Source organism: Psittacula echo (genome assembly GCF_963264785.1).
Source record: "Psittacula echo genome assembly, chromosome: 5".
In the NCBI taxonomy this organism is placed as follows: Eukaryota; Metazoa; Chordata; class Aves; order Psittaciformes; family Psittacidae; genus Psittacula; species Psittacula echo.
Window position 1 is genome coordinate 76,349,251 of NC_137739.1, and position 27,957 is coordinate 76,377,207.

Sequence of the window (27,957 nt, forward strand, 5' to 3'; positions counted from 1 at the left end):
AGTGCCATTCAATACTGAAGACACTTCCAAGTATTGACTTACCTTTGGACACGTTTAGATGATTCTGAGCTCTACCTTCCGATTGTTACCTGGATGCTTCTTTCATCGGTCTACTATGTGCAAAAATGAAGACCCTCTGAGTCCCATGCAAGGCCCAACTCCAAAATGGACCCCAGACTATCTCTCTTCATACAGGCACTTCTGGACCTCTGGCATAATTTACTTTGCTTAACTTCACTATAAAACATTTGCACGTAAGCCAAAGACATCTTAAACCAGCCATAGACTCAGCTGTAGTGCGAATCCCTTCCAACTATATTTTAAGTCCCATTACTGGATTAGCAGCCAGCCCACCCAAGAATCCTTATAATTAAAATTCAGAGGAATTTCAATTCAGGCATGATTATCTGAGAGTACATGATGGAAACAGGGAGGCACATTTGCATTACAGTAGAAGGGCTAAGCTCCTCCACACTCCATGAGAATTCAGCATCAGCCTAAAAATAATGCCCCGACAAAGCAAATCATTGGATGAAGAGCAGAAGTAATGAACCATGTTTCTCTTGCACTTTCTTCTTTTTCTGTATGGATTCTCAGGTGCCCAATGAAGCTTTTGCAATGGTTATGGGGAAACAGATAAAAGTCTTTGTATTCGTACCACCAACTGTTTTAATATGTCCATGGTTGAGCTTTTTAATTCTCCATGATTACAAATAAGTCACTAAAAATTGCATACCAGACTTAAAAAGGTCAGTCAGGCCACAGATTTACTCCCTCTAACAAAGATAACAACATCGACAAGATGTGGAAAAATCCTAATGTAGCTGTGACTAATAGGGAAATACTGTCTTTGGCCCCCTGAAGTTCAGAATACTTCCAGAGATTAATCAGAAGATGGATGAAGATATCCTGTATTCCCACAATCTAAGCAAAGTAGATGCTGGCCTCAGAAGATCACTTGTCTCCTCACAGCAACTGCAGCACAGAGCAGTGAGTGCACTCTCCTCCCCACAGAGCAAGCCTCTTCCAGCAAGATTAAGCTGTACCTTCAAACCTATAGCCTCAACCTTTCCAAATGTGTTCAGCACCTCAACCATGCTCATCCTGGACTGTGACGCACAGTGCAGCTCCCATCAGAGTGCATGTAAGGATGGACTCGGGTACACCAAGTGATAAAGATGATATTAAAATACATACATATGTGTGATAACAACATACACATGTCAGCACACAGAGCTATCTGAGATAGTTGGGAACTGGGTGCCTTTTTTAGCTAGAAGCAATCAGTGAGCATACATTGTTGAATTTCAGTCTGACGGGCACTGATTATATATCAGACATGGAAAATCTTTTTCTCAGAAACCTTCCTTGATTTGAAAAGAAAATCAAGGCTGCCCTTAAGAGCAGCTATAAACCGCTAATTTCCTCCTTTCACAAAAGGAAAAAGAAATGCAACTATCAAAATTTCTTTTCAAGGAGGCTTTATGAAGGACTGATCCCAGATTAAGCAATATTCCAAGGGGCTCAAAGTTTTGAGATGGGTCATAGCAATCATTCTGCATAATATGTCTAAGAGGAATAAGCTGCTAATTACCAATTTTCAACAACAAAGATGTATGAGCTACTGTGAAGGAGTGTGATTAGTTGACTAGTGAGATATGACTGGATATGTACAGATCTCTCTGTGTGAGTGTCCAACATGGCACAAATGGCACAACCCATGCAAGAAGTGTCTCATTAATTTCTGTAGATCATTTAACATTAACATTCTTATTCTAGTTTGCTTTTTCACCATCACCATGTCTAGATGCTGCCTTCACACTGCAGCACAACTGATGTTTTGATTCAGGATCAAACTCTCATGGGTTAGATCAAGTACCTCAAAGAGATGCTACGATGAACATTAGTATTGAAGGGTCGTAGGCTCATAGCTCCATATGGTTCAATAATTACTAGGTGTATGCATGAGAATCACTGCAAAGGTTAATAATGATAGAATCACAGATTTATAGAATGGTTTGGGTTGGAAAGGACCTTTAAAGAATATCCAGTTCCAATCCCCCTGCCATGGCAAGGACACCTTCCATTAGATCAGGTTGCTCAAAGAATCATCCAACCTGGCCTTGAACACTGCCAGGGATGATGCTGCTATAGTTTCTCAGGGCAACCTGTGCCAGTACCTCACCACTCTCACAGGGAAGAATTTCTTCCTAATATCTAATCTAAATCTAATCCAGATCTTTCTGAAAATTTTAATCTCATAACTGACATGACTTGGTGAGAAGGAACACAGCTAAGAGAAGATCAGGATGCTTTTGTTGCTGGTTCTAAGTCAGTCTGGTCAAATATAGATGTGACAGCAAACGGGCTGCCACATCCAAGTTCATAAGATCAGAAATTAGTGAGCCAGGTAATAATTTAGAGAGATTCATAGATCTCATTACACCTGGACTAATTAAAACCCAAGTCACAAGTCCATCAAGGATTCAAACTAATGTTCTTCAAGGCAAATATTAATTCTACTGTTGACCTGTGGGACCAAATCCTCTTCTGGCTTGTACGAACAAAACACCAAAATGACAGGAGCCATCTCCTTGTTCACCACTAGGAAAAAAAGCTTTTGGATTTTAAAGATATATACCAGCAAAACAGAAAATGGCTTCAAATAAACTCACTCAAGGTTGATGATATTATATTAAATAGGAAGCTTTTCCCAGACAGAACTTATTTAGTTTTGCTCTTTTGAGACAGAAAACTTCCTTTACAAAGAAAATGTGAGTACAATTGTGGATGCACAAAATAATGGCCATGCTAAAGTAATTCAGGCACAAAATCAGAATTAGATATGTCCAAAATATAGGAGGTCTCTGTGGATATTGGAGCTTATTATGAAGTCCTTTTGTCTTCTTTTTTCAGTAATTCATTACAGATGGGAGACATTTTGCTCTCTTAATGAAGCTGTAAACAATAAACATAAAATAGATAAAACTCATGCCAGTGTGGACTCTTTCATATCGAGCTTCTGTACTCAAAATACAGCAAGAGCATGCAAGATATTTGTGAATAAAATCAGTGGCTTTCTTCAAAAAGGCTTATAATGTGAGTAAGTAGGAAAATAAATCAGTTGGCTAACTGCAGTGTGGGCTTTAAACTCTAGAACAACACTTTGGTTGAAAATTTCCAGCTCAGGCAGTCAGATGCTAAGGACTAAAGTGGCAAAACCCACAACTAACTGGGTACGTGCGCAGGTTGCATTTCACACTTGGACAATACAACCCTGCAAAGAGCCTAATGAAAAGGAGAGAAGCAAGGAGGAAGGTGGTGGCGACTTCTGTAATTAGCACCTTCAAGAACTGAAAGGCCAAGTCCTGATGACTTGGTTGTTTGTCAGTGCCTAGCCACAAATTTGGGGTCTTCCAGGTTCAATGGAAGTCTGGAATGAATTTTAAACTCAACAAGATTAAAGATAAAAGGCTAGGATCACTTCAACTGTTTATCCAATCCTAAAGACCATGTTGGGAAGAAGCAGGGTGAAACATCACAGAAAGGTGCTGGTCTTACTTGATATAAAGAGCAGAAAGATGCATATATATGATCTTCCTGACTTTCAGAGGTTTACATTTACACTGGAGGCTTCCTGCCCAGCTTGGCAGCATTTAAGACCAGAGCATTCAATGTGCTCTGGAGGGACACAATCTTCTCCTTTCATCAGCATGAATCAAACCCAAACTCCATCTCATTTCAACCTACTGTTTTTGTGAACTGGAAGATTTTAATGGAACACAGATGCTGTTTGCTTCATGCTAACCTTCCCTCTCTTGAGTTTCAAAGGGATAGCCTAACTTCATGGAGCTACCTTGAAACTGCTACAAGTACTGGTATATGCCAGTGTCAGCAAAAAGCTACCACAGTTAAGAGAGAGCAAGTTTCTGGGAACAAACGTCAAAAAAATAGTGATGGATTTAAAAGTGCCTTTCTCACAGGATTACCAATTTGACTACTCAGATCCTGTATGCTATCTACAGAAGCAGAACATTCAAACACACCCTATTCTGATTCTTCTTTTAAAAATCTAGCTATGCAACATTCACATGCAATTATATTCCTCCTCTCATTCTCAATTCTTAAAAAAAACAAAGAACATTTTGTCTAGAAGACTGTCTTTGGTCTTGCCCTCAGACAGTGCTGTGAAATGCTCTGTGGTGTAAGACTATCTTCTACATGACCAATTGTTTAAAAGGAACCTCTATGAATAATTCAATTTTTCCCAATAACATCCATGTTTATGCTTCAGGTTCTGAGGTACTTGCCGCTATGCCATCTTTTGGAATTTCTAGCAAGAAAAAGATATATCTCTGGAGATTCTCTCAATGACTACAGTTTTAATATTAAATAAGGAAAAAAATCAAATTATCTCATTCTCATTTACAACTTTCCATGTTGCCAGTGTTTGCATATTCATTACCTCTTCAGGTCACCAGATACACATTGCCTTTGACCCTGCTAAGTGCCAAAAAGCTCCTAGTATTTTGCTTTGCTCATCAAGCTATCCATTATTTCCATCCATTTTAACTCCCTTGCTCTATTCAGATAAATTACATAGAAAGCCATGACTGCTTATGCACTATGCTGAAATCATTCTCTATCAGCTTTCACTAAGGATTTTACAGAAGAGATTTTGACCATAGCTTTATATAAAAGCACTAAGAGAGTTTTCTGGGGGGAAAAAAAAATCTGGAAAATTTCTAGACTAAGAACCAAGGAGCTGGGAATTCCACCCATAGCTTAGACACAAGGGCAGTTGTCACAGTATCTGGACTGCCTAAATATATATCACCATAGGGCAGACTGAATCTTTAGGCTTAGGTAGGCAGCATGGATCTCCGCCATATGAGACCAACCCTGGGAAAATCTGTAACCCAGGGATGTGGAATTCCTCCAGCACAACACACCAAGATGGGGAAAGCAACTTTAGAAGGCAAACCAAAATGATAAAGGTAAATGGGAGCAACATCTGTTTTGAAGTTTTAAAGTCGTTAGGGTCATTTATTTATTCCCATACTCCAAAAAGACATGTAAATTGGCCCAGAAACACGGAAGTAGCAAGGGCCAGTTCTAGCCCTGTTTTAGCTTGCCCTCTCTCCCAAAACAAACAGCCTAAATCAAAACCAAATCATATCTACAGAGAAGGAAGTTGTTTAGAAAGCAATAAGCCTAACAGTCGGGGAATGTATTGTGTTATACAACACTTGTCCTGAATACTAATCAACTTCTTCCACTCAAATCTTTAATCATAATGTAAGGGGAGAAAAAAAAAAAATATATAACTGATGTAAATAATATGAATGTAAAATGTAAATACCGATTTCCATTATACTTTCAACCTGCCTAAAAATAGATTTTAGTGATTATTTAAAAATAAAGACATTTTCCCCATTCAGTTACTCTTCTAACCTATGGAGATTTTCTGATTATAATGTTTTAGTAAGTTTTCATAGTGAAAATTTTGTAAGAAGATTTGAAAATCTAGGTTTCACCCTCTGGGAGTTTTACTTGCCCTCCTGATGCTCAGTCATGAAACAATACCATTAACTCACCTGGCTTTGCCCAGCAATACCAATGAAGAACTTGGAGTGCAAAAATCTTCCTAAGTAATGAGCTGTTGTCATGGCCCCAGGTACCACAGGGCGTGTTTCTCTGGAGCTGGATCTCACTGTGAAAATCTCTGAAGTAAAGTAGTGATCCTGGTCCCTGACCCCCTGTCGTGGTTTAAGCCCAGGCCGTAAATCAGAACCACGAAGTCCACTTCCCCCCCCACCTTTCTTCCCTCCGCTCCTGGAGGGACGGGGAGGAGAATCAAAAGAATGCAGCTCCCACGGGTTGAGATAAGAACAGTTTAATAACTAAGGTATAACACAAATCACTACTGCTACCACTAATAGTAATAATGATAAAGGAAATAACACGCAAGAGAATACAACCGCTCACCGACCGGTACCTCACCCCCACCCTGCCATGATCCAGCCCTTCCGGGGCCTCAGTTCTACCTCCTGGGCATGACGTGCTGTGGTATGGAATACCTCTTTAGTTAGTTTGGGTCAGGTGTCCTGTCCCTGCTTCCTCCCGGCTTCTCCTCCTCCCTGGCAGAGCATGAGACTCACAAAGTCCTTGCTCAGGGTAAACATTCTGACCAGCAACTGAAAACATCGGCTTTATCAGTATTTTTCCCAGGCCGAAAGTCAAAACCACAGTGCTGCACCAGTAGAAAAAATGACTGCTACTGCTAAACCAGGACAGTATCCACCCCTTATTCCATACCATTCACGTCATGCTCAGATCCCACATTTTCAATATACCATCACTTGTAACAGTCTTTCAGAGCAGGAGAGGCCCATTGCAAAGTCCACCCCTCGATCATGAGTCCATCTCTATGTTGCATCTCTGCCCTGATGGCCTGAAGTGTCATGGGCCCATCAGGCTCAAAATAATTCACCCTCCCCTGCAGCAGTCTCTGCAACTTGTTGTTGGGGACTCCACACAGCTGCCTTCCATCTCCGACGCTTCCAAAGCACTGGAGGGGCCCAGTGGATTAGATACTTGCCCATACTGTCCCACACACCGTGACACTCATGACTGTCCAGCCTTGGGGAAAACCTGTCGGTCCCCCTGTATTGTCTAAACCCAGACAAGACCCAAACCTGACTCTGCTTAACTCTCGGGATCAGACAAAATGGTCGTGGGTAGAACACACTCTCTGTGTGTGCCAACATGGTGATCCCCATCACAATCAGCAGGCAGGTCCCAAGGGTACCCAAAGGCCATTCAAAACCTTCAGAACTCTCAAATGCTGCTGCTGTGCTTGTCACTGGGGCTGTAGCTCCTGTGCTTGAAGGCTCTCTCACCACCAGCTTCTCTTTTTCCGAGTCCAGATCTTCCTCCTCTGCCTTGCTGGGAAACGCTGCGTGGTCTGCTGTGTCCTCCTGCGGCTCAGGCTCACGGGGCTTGGCAGACGGCTGCTGGATAGCGTTGAACAAGGCCCGGTAAGCATAGGCCAAGCCCCAGCACGTTGACATGATTTGTCCCTCTCTGGTATGACCAGGATGACAACACACCTCATTTAAGTGTTTTACTAATTCTTCTGGATTTTGCAGTTGTTCGGTGGTGAAATTCCAAAACACTGAATGCTTATCACAAATACGATTAGACACACTCCGGTCAGATCTGTCGTTATCTCAACCCTTCCTGCCCCACGTTGGGCGCCAAAAAAAGAACTGTCGTGGTTTAAGCCCAGGCCGTAAATCAGAACCACGAAGTCCACTTCCCCCCCCACCTTTCTTCCCTCCGCTCCTGGAGGGACGGGGAGGAGAATCAAAAGAATGCAGCTCCCACGGGTTGAGATAAGAACAGTTTAATAACTAAGGTATAACACAAATCACTACTGCTACCACTAATAGTAATAATGATAAAGGAAATAACACGCAAGAGAATACAACCGCTCACCGACCAGTACCTCACCCCCACCCTGCCATGATCCAGCCCTTCCGGGGCCTCAGTTCTACCTCCTGGGCATGACGTACTGTGGTATGGAATACCTCTTTAGTTAGTTTGGGTCAGGTGTCCTGTCCCTGCTTCCTCCCGGCTTCTCCTCCTCCCTGGCAGAGCATGAGACTCACAAAGTCCTTGGTCAGGGTAAACATTCTGACCAGCAACTGAAAACATCGGCTTTATCAGTATTTTTCCCAGGCCGAAAGTCAAAACCACAGTGCTGCACCAGTAGAAAAAATGACTGCTACTGCTAAACCAGGACACCCCCTTCCTGCCCATCTCCACACCTTGAAGGGCTTTGTTCATCTAGACAGAAACACCCCCCATCCACGGACTCAGAGTCTGTAAGTGTCCTGGCAAATTACTGCAGGGATTAGCTACCCTGCCTGTTAAAAAGTTTCTCACAATTACTTTCCTAAATCTCCATGAGCTTTAAGCTCATTAATTCTATTTTGGATGGAGAACACTTCATTTCTTTCTTTAGCAAAAAACTTTTATTTCATTATTTATGTAATATTTATATATTAATATTTCATCAGGCACATATTTAGACAGAATAGATACGGCATTTTTTCTGAGCTGCCAAATTACCTAAAGCATGAAAGGTTATTTTTTTCCCATCTTCAACTGCAAATAACATCTAGAACCAAATCAAAGCGGACCCAGTTTGCAACTCTCCTGCCAATGGAAAACCTGTACAATTAATTTATGCCTCACCGATACACTCCAGATTTGCAATGAGGCACCTGAGATCATAACTCAGCCTTTTATTTCTTACTAATTAGCTCTGTTACTTTTCAAATATAATCCCCAAAGAATGTCCCCCTTCAGCACGCTTTCATTAGTTGCTTAGAATTTATTACTGAGTAGAAATGACATACAAACTAAAACTCAAATTGAAATAAAAATTCAGAGACTCACAATACAGTCAACTGCTATGCCAACCAGGTTACCATGAAATAATTTTGATGTTTTAAGAGGCTTTACAAGTACTTGAAAACCAATGCATTTGGAAAGCAGTTTGTATTATAAACAATATTTTATGCAGCACCAAAGTAAAACTGGAGCATATAAAAAGCAACCCCAACATGCAGCAATGTCCACTGTGAAAAATGATTCTGTCCTTTCTGCTATCATCACTTGATAATGTACACGATGTAAACACTTGATTATATTGTACCTGATGGCATTTTTATTTCCTGAGCATTCTCTTCTAGCAATAAAAGTGGTGCATTTAAATTATTACTGGATTGCATCTGTTTGCCAATAGCAGGCATTCATTCATTTTTTTTAACTTTTATATATCCAAATTTGCTCACAAGAAAATGGTTGGTGCTGTGAACAGATGCAGCACTCAGAGTGCTGTCATCACATGCAATTCCCACTTTCCACTTGTCTGTCTTGGTGCCCTTCCAAAACTAAGCTGGGACAAATCACCTTCAGGGTACCTTTCTTTTCAGATGCTACCCTCTCAACTCAGAGCAAAGATGCCACATCCTAGAGACCTTCCTGGGCTTGTGGCAGGAAGGTTCAGGGCTGGTGGGGCTTCTCATGGGTCCTCTAAGGGCAGGCACAAGCTTTAGGAGAAGCTGGGACTCTGTCTGGACCAGCACCTTTCATCTTTGATCACCTGCTTTGGGGGAAACGAACAGTGTGTTTTGCAGCACCAAGAAACAACGTCAACAGTGCTGTTGCATGAGCACTTTAAGTCACCATGAGCCATTACATGTCTCTCAAGAGTCACATATGTGCCTCCTCTGCCCCGCACAGCTTCCCTTTCCCACTCGCAGGCATGCAGCAAACAATGCTTGGGAGACAAACTAGTTAAACGCTGGCACTGCTGCTCTGCCGGGCTGATTTTGTATGGTTAGTCCAGCCCTCCCAGTAAACTGCTTATGCCATTTCAGCCTGCTGAAGGGATTCTTGGACCCAGCAAATACCCTTCCACTGTTGCCCTTGGAGAGCAAAAAGTTCTCAAAGATGTGGAAGGAAGATACAGAAGGATAAATGCTATTCTCTGAAGGGCTCTTACATTGACCATACTATAGATGAGAGCACCTTCAAAAGAGCCTGGACATGGGTGAAAAACATGTAGAAACTTCCTGCAAAGGCACAGAGGAGCTGTCTGCACAGCAAAACAGGCTATTTGGTGTTGCCGGCTCCTCTCCAGGGCAGAGACACCAAGACAACATCCATGGGTCCTGAGAAAATCTCTGCTCTCCAAGTGCTGTCCTTGCTTGCACAGTGACTGAGGAACCTGTGCCAGAAGGACTTTACAGACCAGGCTCTGCTGATGGCTTATCTATGATGACAGACCACCTTCAGCTCTGTCCCTAGCATCATGACTAGCTTCACCTTTCTTTTATTCTGTGGGAAAAGGAGCAAGAAATGAATCATCTTACAAAGTGGACTTCTATTCTTCCCAATCTCCTAGGGGAGGTGGACACTACAATAACACCACCAACCAAATCCCAGTGAAGGTGTTCAGCTCTTCTCTCCAAGAAAAGCTAGCAGCATTCACAAAATCTGCCAAACAATGATTTTCAAAGTCAGTAAAGCCCATAGCTTGTGACAAATGCCAACACACCTAAGAAAACACCACAGGATAATAATAGCAATAAGCAAAGGATACTAGGTTTATTGATCAAATCAGATATTACAAATCTTTCATTACTACAGCATCCTCAGAATCTCATCTCCAAAACCTCTAGGGTAGGAACTGTTAGCTCTATTTTAGAGACAGGGAACTGGAACAAAGAAAAGCCATCCCACACAATTTCTGTAAGACAGGCTTTGCTGCTTTCTGTGGATGCTTTGCTCTCCATAGCCACCCAGGGAGCACAGGTACCTAACATTCAGATGGGTGAAATTTTAAGTTAAATTTTTCTCTAAGGCCTACTCACTTAGACCTCAAAACAGTACCTCCTTTGCTGTATTTTACTGTTGAGCAATCACTTCAGGACATGACAAGGATGACGTGACTCAAAGTGTATCAAAAAGCACACCAACCAATTCTTGTCCAACACACCTGGGCTAGGGGAGATGAGTCTTCCTTTACTCTTGATTTCTCCATCATATATTTTCATCTTCCTATTAGAATTTGGTGGTAAACAAGAAATATCAAAATTCTTACACCACAATTTGAGGCCAAACTGTGTCAAAGCACATAAATCAAAGCATGGTTTCCTAGAGAACTCACAGTCTAGGGTCTTGACACCACTGAGAACAGGGTTAAAGGGGTTGCAGAGGAAAAGCGGTGAGGCACAGAAAGACTCTGTTAAAACTGGTCACATGAACAGAGAGAGGGTCAAATTTAGGGAAAAAAAAAAAAGAAAAGCCTTTATCTTTGAATTTATATTTGATTTTTCTTTAGTTTGAGCCAATAGATATGACCTAGAGCAGCAATTCCACTGAAAGATTTGCCCTGTGACACCACTTCGGTGAGACAGAAAGTCCTACTCTCACAAGTAAAAACCCTTAAGATGTGCCAGAGAATGGGAATGTACCTAGCTACCAACGTCCATGAATGGATCTGCTTACATTCCCAGACACCATACACAAAATAAAATCAGTAAGTTGTTCTATAAATGTTTCATTATTTTCCCTGTTTATAACTCACAGAAGCATCTAAAGTAAATATTACAAAATTATTGAAAAGAACTTATTTTTATGACAACTGAATAAATGCTATGCTAGTTACAGCAATTATGCTGAAGTCAATGTGAACACATGTACTTTCCTCCCACAAGAAAAACAATCAAAGCATTACACAGTATCTGTTTTGTCCATTTGTCTCCAAGTTGTCACTTGCTAAGATCTGAATGAGCAGAAATCTAAACAAGAGCAGATTAAATAAAAATCTGTAAATACCTGTTATACTACTGCTTGTTATAACCATTTTCAAGTTGTTTCTCTCATCTCTTTCAGAATATGTAAATGGCTGCATCTAATGCAATACAAAAAATACATAAGAACGAAGCTTTTTTCCTACCAGTAAAATAATGTAAAGGAATAGCAATGCGAGCAGTGCATCCATCAGCCTTTGGAAGTCAGCAGCAGTCACCCACTGGGACCATCAGGACTGGCTTAGGTCCTGACGAAGTGAAGCTGGTGGGAAGTCCTCATCCACATCCTGGGAAACATTCCTCAAGAAACCAGACTCAACCATCTCTTCCTCTAACACAAATGCATGATTGCCTCCCTTATGAGGAAAATAGCAGTGTCTGCTCAAAAGCTTTGAAATGGAGATCAGTGTAAACGATACAGACCTCGCTAGATAATCAGAAAAGTTTCTATGAGACCTGGACAGGCTGGAGAGTTGGGCGGGGAGAAACTTGATGAAATTCAACAAGGGCAAGTGTAGAGTCTTGCATCTGGGGAAGAACAACCCCAGGTACCAGTACAGGTTGGGGGCTGACCTGCTGGAAAGTAGTGAAGGGGAAAGGGACCTGGGGTCCTGGTGGATCGGAGGATGACCATGAGCCAGCACTGTGCCCTTGTGGCCAAGAAGGCCAATGGCATCCAAGGGTGCATTAGAAAGGGTGTGGTTAGTAGGTCAAGAGAGGTTCTCCTCCCCCTCTACTCTGCCTTGGTGAGGCCACATCTGGAATATTGTGTCCAGTTCTGGGCCCCTCAGTTCAAGAAGGACAGGGAATTGCTTGAAAGGGTCCAGCGCAGAGCCACAAAGATGATTAAAGGAGTGGAACCTCTCCCTTATGAGGAGAGGCTGAGGGAGCTGGGTCTCTTTAGCTTGGAGAAGAGGAGACTGAGGGGTGACCTCATCAATGTTTACAAATATGTAAAGGGTGAGTGTCAGGATGATGGAGCTAGGGTTTTTTCAGTGATGTCCAGTGATAGGACAAGGGGCAATGGGTGTAAACTGGAGCATAAGAGGTTCCATGTGAACATCAGGAAAAACTTCTTTTCTGTGAGAGTGACAGAGCACTGGAACAGGTTGCCCAGGGGGGTTGTGGAGTCTCCTACGTTGGAGATAATTCAAGGCCTGGCTGGACAAGTTCCTGTGTGATGTACTCTAGGTTACCCTGCTCTTGCAGGGGGGTTGGACTAGATGATCTTTTGAGGTCCTTTCCAACCCTTGGGATTCTGGGATTCTGTGATTCTGTGACTGTGAAAGACTCAAACTGAAGTCTTGCAGGGACACATTACAGCTGTTATACAGAGCCATGTCAAGAGTGCTTCTGAATACTTGTTCTTCCAGTAACCTCAAATGAACTGAGCTTCTGAGGATTTAAAATAACGAAAAAAAAAACCAAAACCCAAAACAAAACAAAAGAACCCCCCAAAAAAAAACAAAGCTGAAAATTGCTTTTATTATCTGAAAACATGAAACAGGGCTCCTCTGGGCTCATGAAGCTCTCCGAGAACTTTAGAGAGAAAAAAAGAAAATCTTTAAAAACTTTAGACAAGAAATTCTTGGCAGCGGGGATGGGATGGCTAGTTTGCGCCAGATGTTACTTTGGGGTTTGCTGTTTGTAACTGCTGGAGTGGATTTACCTCCAGGGCTTTCCTACTGAAGCTCTTGCTTCACCAGGAACACCCTCCACATACACAAACTAAATTACTTTAAGAAGCCTGCATTATCCGCATGTCCATCATCCATGTGGCCATCCTCCACACATCATCACAAACAACCCAAACCAGAATGCTGTAATAATCATGCTGGACTCTGTAGACATACGGAAAAGATGATGTACACTAACAACAAAAGAACATGAACAAAATGGCTAAGATGGAGGACTGATGTGTCTAGAAACAAAATCTTCTCTAGTTCTCACAGCAAATCAGTGACAGGAAAGGAGAAAGATGCCGCTTTCCCTCCTCCTTATTCATGACAACCACTCCTCCACTGTACAATGGTTCTTATACAGAGATTCACAGGGACTCTGCTAATCAGCTTTTACTGAGTTTATTATTCATGTTTCCTCTCTGTCATTCAAGATCATGAAGGACTGCAGCCATCACACAGGCCAATCTTCAGTCCAAGCTATTAAAAAATCTTGCAAAATTATCACCTTTCTCAGTCACCACTGTTCAGATGTGATGGCTGAGATCACCACTCATCTACGAGGAAGTAGTTTTAGTCAACCATTTTTATGAGCCACGCAGCTACTGTCTTCCAAGCTGTCCAACCCCATATCTCAAGAGCCACAGGCTGGGAGTATCACTGCAAGTATTCACAACAAGAATTTTCTTTAAGTTACAACTATATGGATTAATCTTTTCTTCTGCTTTTAACATTTGCAAGAGATGGCAAAGACATGTCCCAAAAAAGCTGCAGTAGCCAGAGCATACCACATCCAGACTTCGTGAATACACCTGATAAACTGAAGCAACTGAAACCCCCTGCAATTGTGTTGCTGCTCTCTGTATTTTCTCCGGCATTGACTCTCCTTTTGCACCATTCATGCTGGGGGGGGGTCCAGGACACAGTTCCACAAGCTCTACCAGCTCTGACAATAACCTGTGCCCTGGTGGGTTGCCCATTTACAGGATAGACTTGGGGCCCTCTCCACATATCGTATAGTCTGCCCTTCCATGTCTTTTATCTTTTGTCTTTTCATGATGTTCACTTTCTGTAAACCACCTTTTCTGTGTGGCTAAAATTAAACACAATGATGATAGCTTGTTATAGGAGATCTGAGAGCAAAAATGTGTGTCATCAGAGGTAGTCGATGGATAGTGATGATAACTGTAAAAACCATCATCAGAATAAACACTAGTAATGCTAGTAGAAATGACCTGAGTAAAAATTCTTTTGCAAGTAAGGGCTCCCTAGTGCTACCAAAACTCTGAATTAAGGCTGGTCCAGCTTGTTCATACAGGAGCCCATCTTCCCTACAACAATCCATCTGCTTTAAAAGTGCCATCTGTAGGACTAATACTCCAGTGGTCCCTTTATGCTCTAGAGGAAGACCCCTCTGCAGGATGATCTAAGATCCAAGCAATTTTCTGCAGCCTCTACAGAGGGAGCCAAAGACACCTCTGCTCCCAGTTTATATACATCAGTGGAGGTAGGATGATGCCAGTCCTAATGCAGATGAACCCACAACCAGGAGAAGCCCAAGCAAGAAGGCTCCAGTTTGCATCAATACGTGACTGGTGCTTGGGACAGTAGCACGCTTTGATGAAAAGCTATGCCTGAACACCAGTAAATAGCTCTGATGAAAGCACTTCAAATATCACAACATATAATCAAGTGCATAAATAATTTGTTATACAACAGACCTTGGAAAAAAACAAATCAGTTGATTATTAGTAATAACTATGCATATTGCAGCATCTCATCCCTGGAGGCCCCAAAAAAGGTCAGTTGTGCTGAACACAGAACACTGCTAAAAAGCAAATCTGCAACAATATTTGGGCATCTGAAACTAGAATAAATGAGGGCTATACAAGTCACTTTATACAAAAAGTAAGAATAAGTACCAACAATACAAAAGACATGAAACTCATTTAGTGAACAACTTTATCAGATACACAGCAACAAAGAATGCCTCATTATTCCCCATAAAACATATCAAACCAGACTTTTCATTTTCCAATAATAAACACTGAACATTTGCAAAATAATTGATTTCCTCTTATATTTTCCTTCCCATTCCTGATGCTGCTGGTTTGCAAAGACAGAGCAGACAATGTAGATCTGCATGCAGATCAGCTAAGATAGAACAGCTCATTCCCTCATTTTTTTCTTCTTGTTTTACATAGTATCAACAAATGAGATCTGTATCAGATCTGCATAGAAATACGTCATCCTATCTCATGTGCTTGTTCCTGTGTCAAGAAACTTAAGGCTAGGCATTGGAAAAAAAATGACAGCCTCATACTTTTTCTTTTCTTTTTTTTTAACATAAATGGGGCTCCTATGTAATTTTTACTTCTACATTTACATTTTAATCATGGATTCAGGGAACTAGAGAGCCAAACAACATAGCATCAAAAATGTAACAACCATAAGACTTCCTGCTGTGTATTTAGGGGAGAAATAAATCAACTTCTTTTTCTCAGCAAAACCACATGGGAAAAAAAATAAGGGTTTACTTACACTGTACAATGAGCTGTACCAAAGCTTCTCTGGGCTTCACATTAAACCCATTATACTGGCTGGTCTGGCACCTGTAGGTTCCTGTCATTTCCCTGGACACGTTCACTATCCGGAGGATCCCATCGTAGCTCTCCGTCTGCATTGCTCCATCCGGCATCACAACCTCCTTGTCTGCTCGGGACCAGAGAATGATGGGCTTGGGCTTCCCTGTCACCTGGCACTGCAGTTCGATTGTGTCCCCTTCCCGGGTGACCAGGGGTGACTTTTCTTGAGGAACAGTCAAATTGGGTGGGACTTTGAAGGAAAAAAAAAGAGACAGTTCAACAATTAGCATTGCAGAGACATCAGGTGGCTTTCTTGCTTGTTACAGTCACAGCTGCATATCAAGATGTAGTTTATACACAGACAGCATATGTTGACTACACAGAATCACAGAATGTTTTGGGTTGGAAGGGACCTTAAAGATGATCTAGTTCCAGCACCCTGCCATGGGCAGGGACACCTTCTAGTAGACCAGGCTTCTCAAAGCCATGTCTAACCCGACATACATTGGAAGACTGTGCAATGCTACTATATTTATGAGAGAAGGTTTTCAGCTGCTTGAAGTTGTTCAAGTAAGATTCATCAACCCCAGCTATGAAACATACTTACCTCCCTGTGTGTCTCAGATATGTCATTTTATATGCTAATATGCCATTACAGTGTACATCAGCGCATTTGGACCACTGGTCACAGCTAGCCCTTTGTCACTGCAAGCTATGGCTTTTCTTTTTATGAGCATTTGGCACTAAAACCCTTTTTCAATAACAGACTGCTTGCTGATTTTATCCAGCCTGTAATGGCCACGCAATGGAGAAGAATCATACCAATTTAGAAATCAGTTCAGAATTCAAAACCTGAAACCAAAACGCAGTTGGCAACAGGAGGTTTATCAAAGTGGTGATTTTTTTTCACAGAGATTTGCATTAAGAAATCCAGCTGGACACGTGAACAACTGCTTTCATCAAAAGTCAGGCACCCTCTTGGAGCAGGAATACCTGGCACTGCTGCACAGTGAGCTGGTGATGCCCAAGGACCCATCCTTTCTCATCTCCACAGTCTTGCAAGAGCAAGACTTTTAATTGTCCCACTGCCTCTTGAACTATCAACCACAGCTCTGAACTGCCAGTCCTCAGCACTGAGAAAAGCTTACTCCCCAGGGAAGAGACACTGTTGTGCAAAGGCAGAAATGTCACAGGACCATGGCAAAAGCCTGACGTGCATCACAGTGAGCTTCCACCGTTGGTCTCATCAGAGGTGGCCCCTCTGCCTCAGCCATTTAGGTGACAGCTTTTGAGAATTAGAGAGCACTGCAAGCTCTGCCGGCCTGATGAGAATGGTTTTGCCATGTCTAATTATTGTTCCCATCTCATCATACCTATATTAGATTTATAGCCAATTTCTTACTCCTCTCTTAGTGCAACACAACCAGAAGTGCTGTCTCTGAAGCTGCTTGTCTCTAGATCACACAAGGTGCCTTTGGCACCATCGACCCTTACTTAAGGGGGTACAAGCTGTCGTGTGGCGGGTAAAAATGTGGGAAAAGATGATTTAAACACTGCTCACCATCTCTTGCCTTTTGTGCCTTCTGAAAACTCAGCTGTCATGGGTCTTTGTTCTGAATCACAGGGAAAGATGCTTTCTGCTTTAAAGCATTCCTTCACAGGAGCATTACCTCTCAACACTGTCCTGCCCTCAACTACTTTCCTTGAATGCCAGGACCGACAAAATACAGCCTGCACTGTAACTCCTGTCTACAGGCAAAAATAATCAGAAGCTATTTTCAGGCCCCCAGACACAGAAACCACAGACTCATACCAGTGAGAAATAGTTCGTTTTCCCCTGAGATCTACCTTGTGTCTACAGACCTGACAAGTCTGCTAGGAATCAAAGCTTAAATCAGGGACTTTCATAGGTACCAAAATGCTGTTCTCAGCTGTTTTGAAGGCTTTAATAGCTCCTTCTGAATCTGGTGGGACATGTAAAAGCTGAAATAACTTTTTCCACAGGAGAGTAAATGAAAAACTATTTTATAATTCAAATAAAAGAAGAAAAAAAAAGAAGAAAAAAGAGAAAGACTGCTTAATAAAACATTCCCTAAATTAATAAAACATTCTTATTTTTCACTTATGCCTGTATGTGTCATAGCAGGTCCTGAGTACAGGCCAGGGCCCAGGGAACATGGATAACTTGGAGAGAACCCAGATGAGAACCACCTCATGGAGATGCACAAAAGCCCCTGGTGAGGGATGGGACAGAGGGATCAGATGAAGGCTGCTCTGTGGCTTTCTGAGCTATTCTGACTGCACTTCTCCACAAGTGCGTGCACCTTCCTCTCCCTCATTTCTAAATCCCATGCTTTTGCTGTGGAGTACATGGTGCTTGTGCTGTACCTGCACCAGCAAAGTGCTTGTGATGGGATTTCTGAAAGCAAGTACATCAAGTAGATACCAAAGGGCCATTTTCTAAAGCAATGTTCTATGAGAACACAGGCTAAACTGGGAAAAAGGTATTGTTCCAAGAAGGAAAATACAGTTTAGACAGAAGGGTTTGAAAAGACATCGTGCAGTGCCTGTCTGTAGGCAGGAGCCTCCTTCTGAGCATTTTTTTTCCAGCTCATCTGGCTTGTGGGTTTTCAGCTTAGTTCAAATGCTACGAAGCCTTGTCTGGAGCAGGAAAACACCGATTTACTTTGTCCCTCCATTCCTGGGCAGTGTACCTGCTCCCTGCTGTGAATGCTCTTTGATTAAAGCATGTCCCAGTTGGTACAGATGCTGCAGGCTCCGTCGTAGCTCTCCTCTCACCCTGTGCCCCTCTGGCACCTCCAGCTCCCTGGGAAGCACAACCTTCTGCCTCAGGGATTCACTGACTATGAGGACCATGAGGCCATGACACAGGGTCACAGCCTTCGAACAAAATACCTGCTATCAAGAGGGAAAAGGTGTGCTATCTGCTCTGTGCCAACCTACACTGCTACCTACAGGTCTGCTTGTAAACCCATGGTCCAGATGGGTCCAAGACATGAGTTTTCCTTTCACATGAGTGTTTGTGTAGACCTGTTTCTGGACATGTTGCGCTGGCAGCCTGTTCCAGACTCCATCTTTTCCAGACAGACATCAGAGCAGCAGATCTGGATTATAAAATCACACTATCTTAGCCTCAGAAATCACCCACTTTCTGGATGAGAAGAGCTGTAACTTCTCATTGGAAGCACTTAAGCCAGGAACAAGGCTTGCCTTCAACACAGCAAGTGATCCCACACAACTGCTGCCTGTTGAAGGCAATGCCTGATGGAAGTGAGACAAAAGATGAGTGAAGAAGAAGCAAAGCCAGCTTCATGTGTGGAGGCTGACCCAAACCTGCTCTTGAAACAGGAATGGAAAAGGGAGGTGATTCTCCCCTTCTACTCTGCTCTTGTGAGACTCCACCTGCGGCACTGTGTCCACCTCCAGGGCCCCCAACATAAGAAGGATGTGGAGCTGTTGGAGTGAGTCCAATGGAGGCCACTAAGATGCTCAAAGGGCTGGAGCACCTCTGCTATGGAGACAGGCTGAGAGAGCTGGGATTGTTCAGCCTGGGAAGAGATGTCTCTGGGGAGATCTTAAAGCAGCTTCCAGTGCCTAAAGGAGCTGACAAGAAATCTGGAGAGGGGCTTTTGACAAGGGCCTGTAGGGACAGGACAAGGGGGAATGGCTTTAAACTGACAGAGGGGACATTTAGATATTAGGAAGTTCTTTCCCGTGAGGGTGGTGAGGCACTGGCACAAGTAGTCATGTGAGGAATGAACAGACAGATTTAGTGTGTCCATGAGGTGGACCTAGAGAGGAAGGTGGACAGAGATATATGATTGCAGCTGAAGGCTCATGAAGACTTGTGTCCCATGGAGCTACACTGTGGGGATGCAAGAAGGCACCAGCCCCAAGCTCCAGCTGCAGGAGCCTGCCAGCTGCAGGAAACATCTCAAATCAAAGGGCAGGGGAAATACAGAAATTTGTACACTCAAACTATGAATCATATAAGGAAGAAATCTAGAAAGAATACACACTGCTTCTCATGGTCGCATTCAGCTTCTGGAGGCATTGGAAAGAAAAGAGAGTGAATGGCACAGGACATGCATCTAGGGAGGGGAGTGGTGATAGCAAAGAAAAAAAAAAAAGAAAAAAGATGTATACCAAAAAGGTCCTGTGCAACCGTGAGCTAGTAATTTACCCCTCATTTAACTCAATTTTCTTTCTGAATAATAGAGATAACAGTACTGCAAAACTGTACACTGCCAAGATAAGGACCATAGACTCTGAGGTCTGCAGGCAGGCTGATAAGATAGGCTGTATCAGGACCCCAGATGGAAAGATATCTTAAAATAACCTGACTCATCTCCTCTGGCATTTTGCAACGCAACCAGCGTCTGCCACATTGTAAGCCAGCCAATGTATTATTATGGTTTACTGTATTTATTAATGTTCTTGTTACTGGAAACAGGGAAGGAGAGAGGAGGGACAAGGCCATCTATTAAAACAAATCATTTCATGGGCAAGGCCATAAATAAGAAACCTAGCTGCAGCTTTCATGTATCACATTTGACTGACAGTGCTCGAGACAGTGAGCTCTCACGATTTATTTCTCACAGTGGTTATGGCCATGGGTCCCCCCTTAACTCAGATGTTGATTCTCTACTGTCTGATTAGGAAGAAGGACAACACTGAATTTTGCTCAGAGAGACTTATTGCAGGGTTTCCCTTTTTTATACCCATCTATTTATTTTCATAAACTTGCAGGTACTTAATTAACTCCAAATGTCTATTCTGCTGTCAAATTTGGCTTAAATTAGCTACAGGGTCAAAAAAATATCAGGGGGTTTGGGGACTTGTGACATGCTAACTGACAGGCACTGGCAGCCTGACTGTGTATGACTTGTTTTCATAAGCAATAAAGCTGAAAATAGGCACAAAAGAAACTCAAATCAATGCAATGGCCACAGGAAGACAAGGAAGGAGGAAATTAGAGAACTGAGGGGAAATTAATAATTTGATGTTTTTCTTCCTTTACTATGATGGAAGATGTAGGGAGGCCCCAGGACCAGGTGGCTGAGCTTGCCGTGGAGGAAAGCAAGTCTGTGTGAGCAAAGGTGTAGAAACAGAATCACAGAATCATTTAGGTTGGAAAAGATGTTTCAGATCCAACCATTAACTCAGCATTGCCAAGTCCACCAGTCTTTTAAACACCTCCAAGGATGGTGACTCAACCACTTCCCCAGGCAGCGTGTTCCAACACCTGACAATCTTTTTGGTGAAGACATTTTTCCTCATATCCAATCTAAACCTCCCCTGGCACAACTTGAGATTGTTTCCTCCTGTCCTATCACTTGCCACAAGGGTGCACAAAGATGAATGAGCAAAGGTGGGTGAACAAGGGCACACAAGCTGAAGTGCATGAGCAAAGGTGCAAGAGCAAATGTGCAAGGGTGTGCAAGCAAACGTGCACAAACAAGGGTATGTTAGCAAAGGTGCTGCAAGTGGGGCAACCAGAGGCAATTAGTAGCCAAGCAAGAAGTGCTAAGCAGGTAATGGGGGAATTTACCTCTTAGCAGTTAAATCTGTTTCCTAAAGCAGAGGGTTATCACTTGAAAAAGTGCTGGTACCTCCTTTAAAAACTCGTACTATTATGTTTTGAAACTGGCAGTGGCACATGCAGAAGATACATGTCTGTTGATATATGTCCACTCCTGGCTCTTAAATAAAATGGTCTGAGACAAACTTTGCCTCTGTAAGTTGCTGACTCACTGGAGACGGCAGAAGGTATCACTGTATTCTTGTCCTATTTTTGCTAAACTGCTCCCTAGGTAAATGTGTCTGTCTGTTACTGGAGATAGCAAACCAGACTAGACACTTCCATCTGATCTCGTGTGGTAGCTCTACTGTAATTCCATAGGATCCTTGATCCAGCACAGGCACTGTGTCTATAGAGAATGCGGACTGGACCAAAGTAGCTATTTCAAAGAAAAAGCCAAAATGCATGAGCCTAATACATTTATTCACTGTGTATTCTGGGTAGACACAACCTAGTTCTAGTCTACTCTAGATCTCTGAAGTCCTGATGGGTTAAGGCCCTATTCTGAACCTCCAGATAGCTTAATTAAATGAGAAAGAGGCAATGACAGAGGCAATAATCTGTTTAGAGAAATTGTTCAAAGTGGCCGAAGGGGTTCTGCACAACCTGATCTACTTGATGCCCCTGCTCATTTGCAAGATGTTGGACTACATGGACTTTAAAAGTCCTTTTCAGCCCAAGGTAACCAGTGTGAGAAGGACAAAAAGCCCCCAGAAGTGGTGACACCATAGCAGGCTTGGGGGAGACAGTATGACTCCTGAGCTCTTTACTGGGGATTACAGATAGCATAGGTGAAGTAAGGGCTACCGTCACTTCTGTGTTTCCTTGGGAGCCTTAAAAAGGCAGAAAGGAAAGCTGTGACCCTGAAGCAAAGACTGTCAGTTCAAGCAGTGATGAGGAGGGTGTGGGCCAGTGTGATCAGGCTGCTTATAATGGACTAATGGTAATAACTAGTAATTATAGGATAAAGAGGAGCAAAGGAGTGTTTGAGCTGCATATCAAGAAATAATCCGTACTGGAGACTACTCAGAGATAATCTCCCAAAAGAAGTGTTGGAAGTCACATTGTTCAAGTAATTTAAACACCATATTAAAGCATCTATGTTGTAGTGGCTAGGAGATAGAGGTGAAGTTATTTGTGTATTCTTCTTCTCTAATATGTATGAATCCAAAGGTCTGAATCTCCAGTATTAATCATCCTCTGCCCAAGACATCCATTTCAGTCCCTGTTCATGATTCATACTCCTTTTATGATGGAGGGGTTTGCTAAGACAGGACAGACTGAGCTGTGATGTAGGAAGCCGAGCTGGTATATAAAATGTATTTTATCACGATCATATAGCCTTTGAAGTTATAATTATTCAGGTTCTCTATACATCTCTGTAAAAGGAGACAAAACTGCTCAGCGCACTTAATGTGTGTTACTTTTAGAAGTGTTGAGGAATACCAGGAAGCATATGCTGACAGGGTCTCCAGTGGCAAGAAAACAAGAGAACTGGGGGAGACTTGAAGATCCAGCCAGATGATTGAAAAATCAGCTAAGGTCAAGAGAATTTACTTTAACCTTTCCATGGTCTTTCACCACCATGAAAGAGGATTTCTCTAGTTATTCATGTTGAAGGTAAATCAAGAGACCTGTAAGGAAATCATGTCTTGATTTCAAGGTTGCTTTCTTTTCTCATTGTTCCAGTTGCCTGTGAGTTGTCCTGCCCATATGCAAAGAAGAAGAAGCACCGCAGCCCATGTTTTCTTGTGCACAAGACTTTTAACAGCAAGTGAAGACATGAACAACTACAGACTTCATGTCGGGAACTTGAACTTAAACAGTAGAATAATTCCAGAATCAGTTGGAGCATCCATAACTTAAGTTGGCCATCCACAACTTTTTGGAATAGGTTTCCCAGAGAAGCTGCAGCTGCCACATCCCTGGGAAATGTTCAAGGCTAGGTAGAATGGGGCTTTGAGCAATCTAATCTAGTGAAAGATGTCCTTGCCCATGGCAAGGGGTTGGAACTAGACAGTCTTTAAGGTTCCTTCCAACCCAAACCATTCCATGATTCTGATTCTATGAATCAGTACTTATAGCTCAACATACTTTTATAACTTAAAATACCACCTTACTTTGCAGACTCTAAAAAGGAACATTTTAAACCTGGAACATACACAGCCAGCAACAATTTAGCCAAATTAGTTTTCAGTGATCTCACAGGGAGTTGTGCTGAGGAGTTCCATCAGCCATATGCAATGTGAGAAAATAAGCCAACTCCACAGCCTTCCAGGGAAGAAGAAAGAGACTCTGCAAAATGTGGCCAATAAAGAGGGTGTCTGCTCCCAGAAACTCATCTGAAGTCAATCCACGGTGGATGAATGCATCCTGGAGGAACCAGATTTCCTGGGAGGAAAACCCAGGTGGTGGAGAGGGAAGGGGCTGCCGAGCAGGATGTTGCCGGTCCTCACCCGCTCCCTACAGCCAGTCATGGTCCAGTCTGTGTGATGGGAAGGGATGGCAGCTCCCAAAGATAGAATTAGAAAGAAAAATCTCTGCACATTAAGTACTAAACTAGAACTATAAAAGAAAAGCCTTTTAACAAAATCCAGCATTTATCTGTCCCTTCTGTTCACCTATTCTTTTCAAAGACAAACTCCAAAGATAGTGGCCAACAAAAATAACCAATTTACTGTAATAATAAAACATCTGTCTATTTTCTGGTATGTCTCAGGGTTTCCCGTGAATGATCACTCTGGACAGTGTTTCAGGTTTACAAATACCTTAACTGGACCACTAATTATCTCATAAAAAACAATTTTTCATTATGCAAAGAGGCAGTACTGTGATTTTAATAAACATTTAGAACTAAAATGAGGGTCTCTTACATTTCATCAAAGGAGGAACAAGATGACCACAGGACACATATTTCAGATACAGATCAAGGTCACATGTCCCAACACATCAGCCTGGACATTTACTTAATTTATTATTTAACAGATAGTTGATTAGCTTAACAGGGAAGCCCTCTTATCATACTGCAGGGAGGATACACAGCTTCATATATGCTAGTTCTTCAAGAATTTCTCTGTCTCTGGCAGAACTTATGCAAAACTAAATCCATTTGTTGATGTGACTAGCCCTGGAGGTGGAACATGAGACCACAAGGCCACCAGCCTGCTCTGTCCATGTTACCCCTCTGGGATGTGCCTACCCCAGCGTACCCAGGGTGGTACACACTCAGCACATCTTTAGGTTCACCCAGAAATGAAGAATTCAGTTCACATATTTGCTATGTAGGGCATCTAGTTGTGCCCACATTGGATAAGAGTGAAGCAGTAGAAAGGACTCTCTTAGGAAGAGAAAGGTCACCACCATCTTCAGCCAAGACTCTTGGCCATCTCCCCCATCCATCCCTCCTGGTAGCAAGTCAGAGCAGTGCAGCCAGAGAATAAAGTAAAATAACCCCCCCTGAAATAACAACTCGCTTCACTGCACAATACTACCTCCAGGGGGAAGATGAAAAGAGAATAAGCCAGTAGTGACAGATGTTACATCTTTTACTGTACTGATACTGATTTTAGGGAGATAAAGACAGCATAAGAAGCCATACTGAACAGAGCAAACCATACATCACCTAAAGCCTTATTCTTCCTGCTTTGAATACCATATTTAAGGCAGAGAAAAAGATCGTTTACAAAGACTAACACACTTTCCTGATCCCCCTCTCTTTTTTGCTTACCATGAGCCTATTACACTGCGGAGTTTTTGTTGCTGTTTTAACATCTTCTGCCTTCAGACTACCCGTGACACGCACACACACACAGAAGAGCCATTCTGCCTTTAATTAACATTTGCCAAGGGTTGGTTTTATGGATGACAGGGGTTTTATAGGGCAAAAATTCAACATTTGAGTTCTCATTTCCACTATTCAGTGACCTACTTTACAGAGATGGGGCAAGGGGAGGGCTGCTAGGGGATTACTTCAGGTCCATTTATATAAGATACTCAGGACACAAATCTATGCCCTTCCTGCTGAAAGTACAAAATGTCAAAGGAAAAATATTCCTGCTAAACAAGTGCAATGCCGAGTATGTCAAGAGGCTGGCATGTCCCTCGCACTGCCACATATCACTTTCCAATCTGCTGAAGGGACAGAGGAGATCTAACCATCTCAACCCCTCCTTATGAGATGACAATCCCTCCTGCCTCACTTGGGGACCCCAAGAGGAACCTCATGCACATCAGGAAATAAAAATTCTCCCCAGACCCAGCAAATAGACACACAGCGTGATATTAATATATCTGTGCAAGTCCTGGCATTTGGAAAACATGTTAGTGCCTAGGCCTTATGTTCATAATTACCACAGCAGTAATGAATCTTGATGAGTCAGTAATGACCTTCAGTAGCACAGAGAAACTATTTCAGCTTCCACTTAATCACGTAACAAAGTCACACAATAGGCAGAATTTCTTTTAAGGTGCTAAATAAGGCTGATCCTAAATGCTGTTTTTTCTTCCCCTGTTCTGATTTTCCTGAGCATCAGTAAATTTGAGAGCTGACATAATTCATCACTGTCTGCAGAAATTGTGATGAGATTATAGGTACAGCCATCTAATGGATGTTTCCAATAAATCCCATCAATTTCCCGAATGATTCCCCAGCAAGTACAGACAATGTAGCGGTTACTGTCTGCCAGATGGACAACACATGACTGCACAAACATCACTGTCCACTTCATCCTGACAAGCAGGTAACAAAGTTTGCATGCCACTGCCATCCATCACGTCAAACTCAGCTCTTACCCTTTCAGTTCTTCAACTGTAAGATGTGCATTAATACGCATGAAGAACATGTTTCTTTTGGTTAAAAGACAGGCTGTTCCCTAGTCCATGAATCCATTGATTAGTGTTTCTACTCCTACAGTCTTCATGGGATAACTGAGGCAAGAAAGGAGCTCACGAGGTCTGTAGTCCAAGCCCCAGCTCAAAGCATGGCCAGATATGAGAGCAGATCAGGCTGCTCAGGGCTTTATGAGGATGGGGAACTCCCAGGACGGGGTTCCCACAATGTCTCTATTCTCCCACTTGGATGTCCTCACGGGAAAACACTTGCTCCTTATATTCAGCCTGAACTTCTCAGTTCAGCTTATGCCTGTTGCCTCTCACCTTCCCAGTACACATTGCTGCAAAGAACCGAGTTCCATCCTTTTGATACTTCCCTTGTAGGCAGGGGACAGCTGCTGTTAGGTACCCCAGGGCTGCCTCTTCTCTAGGCTGGATAAGCCACCACCCACCAGCCACTCATGATCAACTTCATGGTGTTTGCAGGACTTGCCCCAGTTTGCTGAAGCCTCTCCTGCATCAGGAGTCCAAAACTGGACATGATATTCATCAGCCTCCATTGCTGCTGCTCATGTCCACTCATTGCCCACTGGAATGCCGCAGAGCTGCTCCCTAGCTAGGCAGCCCCTGCCTGTACCACTGCAAGGGAACAGCCCTCCACAACACTCCAAGCTTATTGCATTACTCTAACACGGTCATTCTGAAGTTCACTAAAAGTCAATAAAATTAAACAAAATCATTTCAGCAAAATAAATCATTCTGGTTTATACTTACAAAATTTACCAAAAATAAGTAAAATATTCAAGGATCCCTGAACAATAACACATAGAAAATAAGTAGCAAATAATAAAATAGGAACTAACTAGACTAAATAAATTTAGTGTTTACCTCCTGTCTCTCAAGGTCTTTATATGTATACTCCATGTTTCAGGGTGGGACACAACAAAAGTGAACTGTGTAAATGTTGACTGCTTGTTCACTTATACACACAATTTTTGACTCTTTATCAGTGAATTCAACTCTTTGTACCTTATTTTCCATACACACTTCATGCCCAGTCCACCTCTTGTCCTGGTTTAGCAGTAGCAGTCATTTTTTCTACTGGTGCAGTGCTGTGTTTTGACTTTTGGCCTGAGAACAGAGCTGATAACACAGATGTTTAGACTGACCAAGGACTTTGAGAGTCTCATGCTCTGCCAGGGAGGAGGAGAAACTGGGAGGAAGCAGAGACAGGACACCTGACCCAAACTAGCCAAAGAGGTATTCCATACCACAGCACGTCATGCCCAGGATGTAGAACTGAGGGTTCCCGGGAAGGGCTGGATCATGGCAGGGTAGGGGTGAGGTACCGGTTGGTGAGCGGTTGTATTCTGTTCCTTGTTATTTCCTTTATCATCATTACTATTAGTGGTAGCAGTAGTGATTTGTGTTATACCTCAGTTATTAAACTGTTCTTATTTCAACCCGTGGGAGTTGCATTCTTTCGATTCTCCTCCCCGTCCCTCCAGGAGCGGAGGGAAGAAAGGTGGGGGGGGAAGTGGACTGCGTGGTACTGATTTACGGCATGGGCTTAAACCACGACACCTCTCCAAATGATGCTTCACTAGTCTGGTTATAACAATGCGGTAAAAGACTGTGCTGAAGACTTCACAAAAGTCAAGGCAAGCAGCTTTCCTTTCCCTCCCTTTGCCCACAGAGACAGTCTTTTTTATCTCATCAGGCAAACAGGCTGAGTCAGGCACAGTTCACCTTTGATAATCCATGCTGGCTGCTTCCAGTCACTTCCTGGTCCTTCATGTCACTTGTCATGCTTTCTAGGACAACATTCTCCATGACCTTCTCAGGCACTAAAGTGGGGATGACTGGCCTGT

General features: G+C 42.7%; 1 protein-coding gene across 2 annotated transcripts in view; it reads right to left on the reverse strand.

Annotated features, from left to right (window-relative positions):
* Positions 1 to 27,957, reverse strand: part of MDGA2 (MAM domain containing glycosylphosphatidylinositol anchor 2) — a 378,834-nt gene that overhangs the window by 109,050 nt on the left and 241,827 nt on the right. For both annotated transcript variants that reach the window (XM_080619512.1, XM_080619511.1), the window contains exon 8: positions 15,611 to 15,904. In XM_080619512.1, coding sequence (XP_080475638.1) covers positions 15,611 to 15,904 — 294 coding nt within the window. The remainder of the gene's footprint in view (positions 1 to 15,610; positions 15,905 to 27,957) is intronic.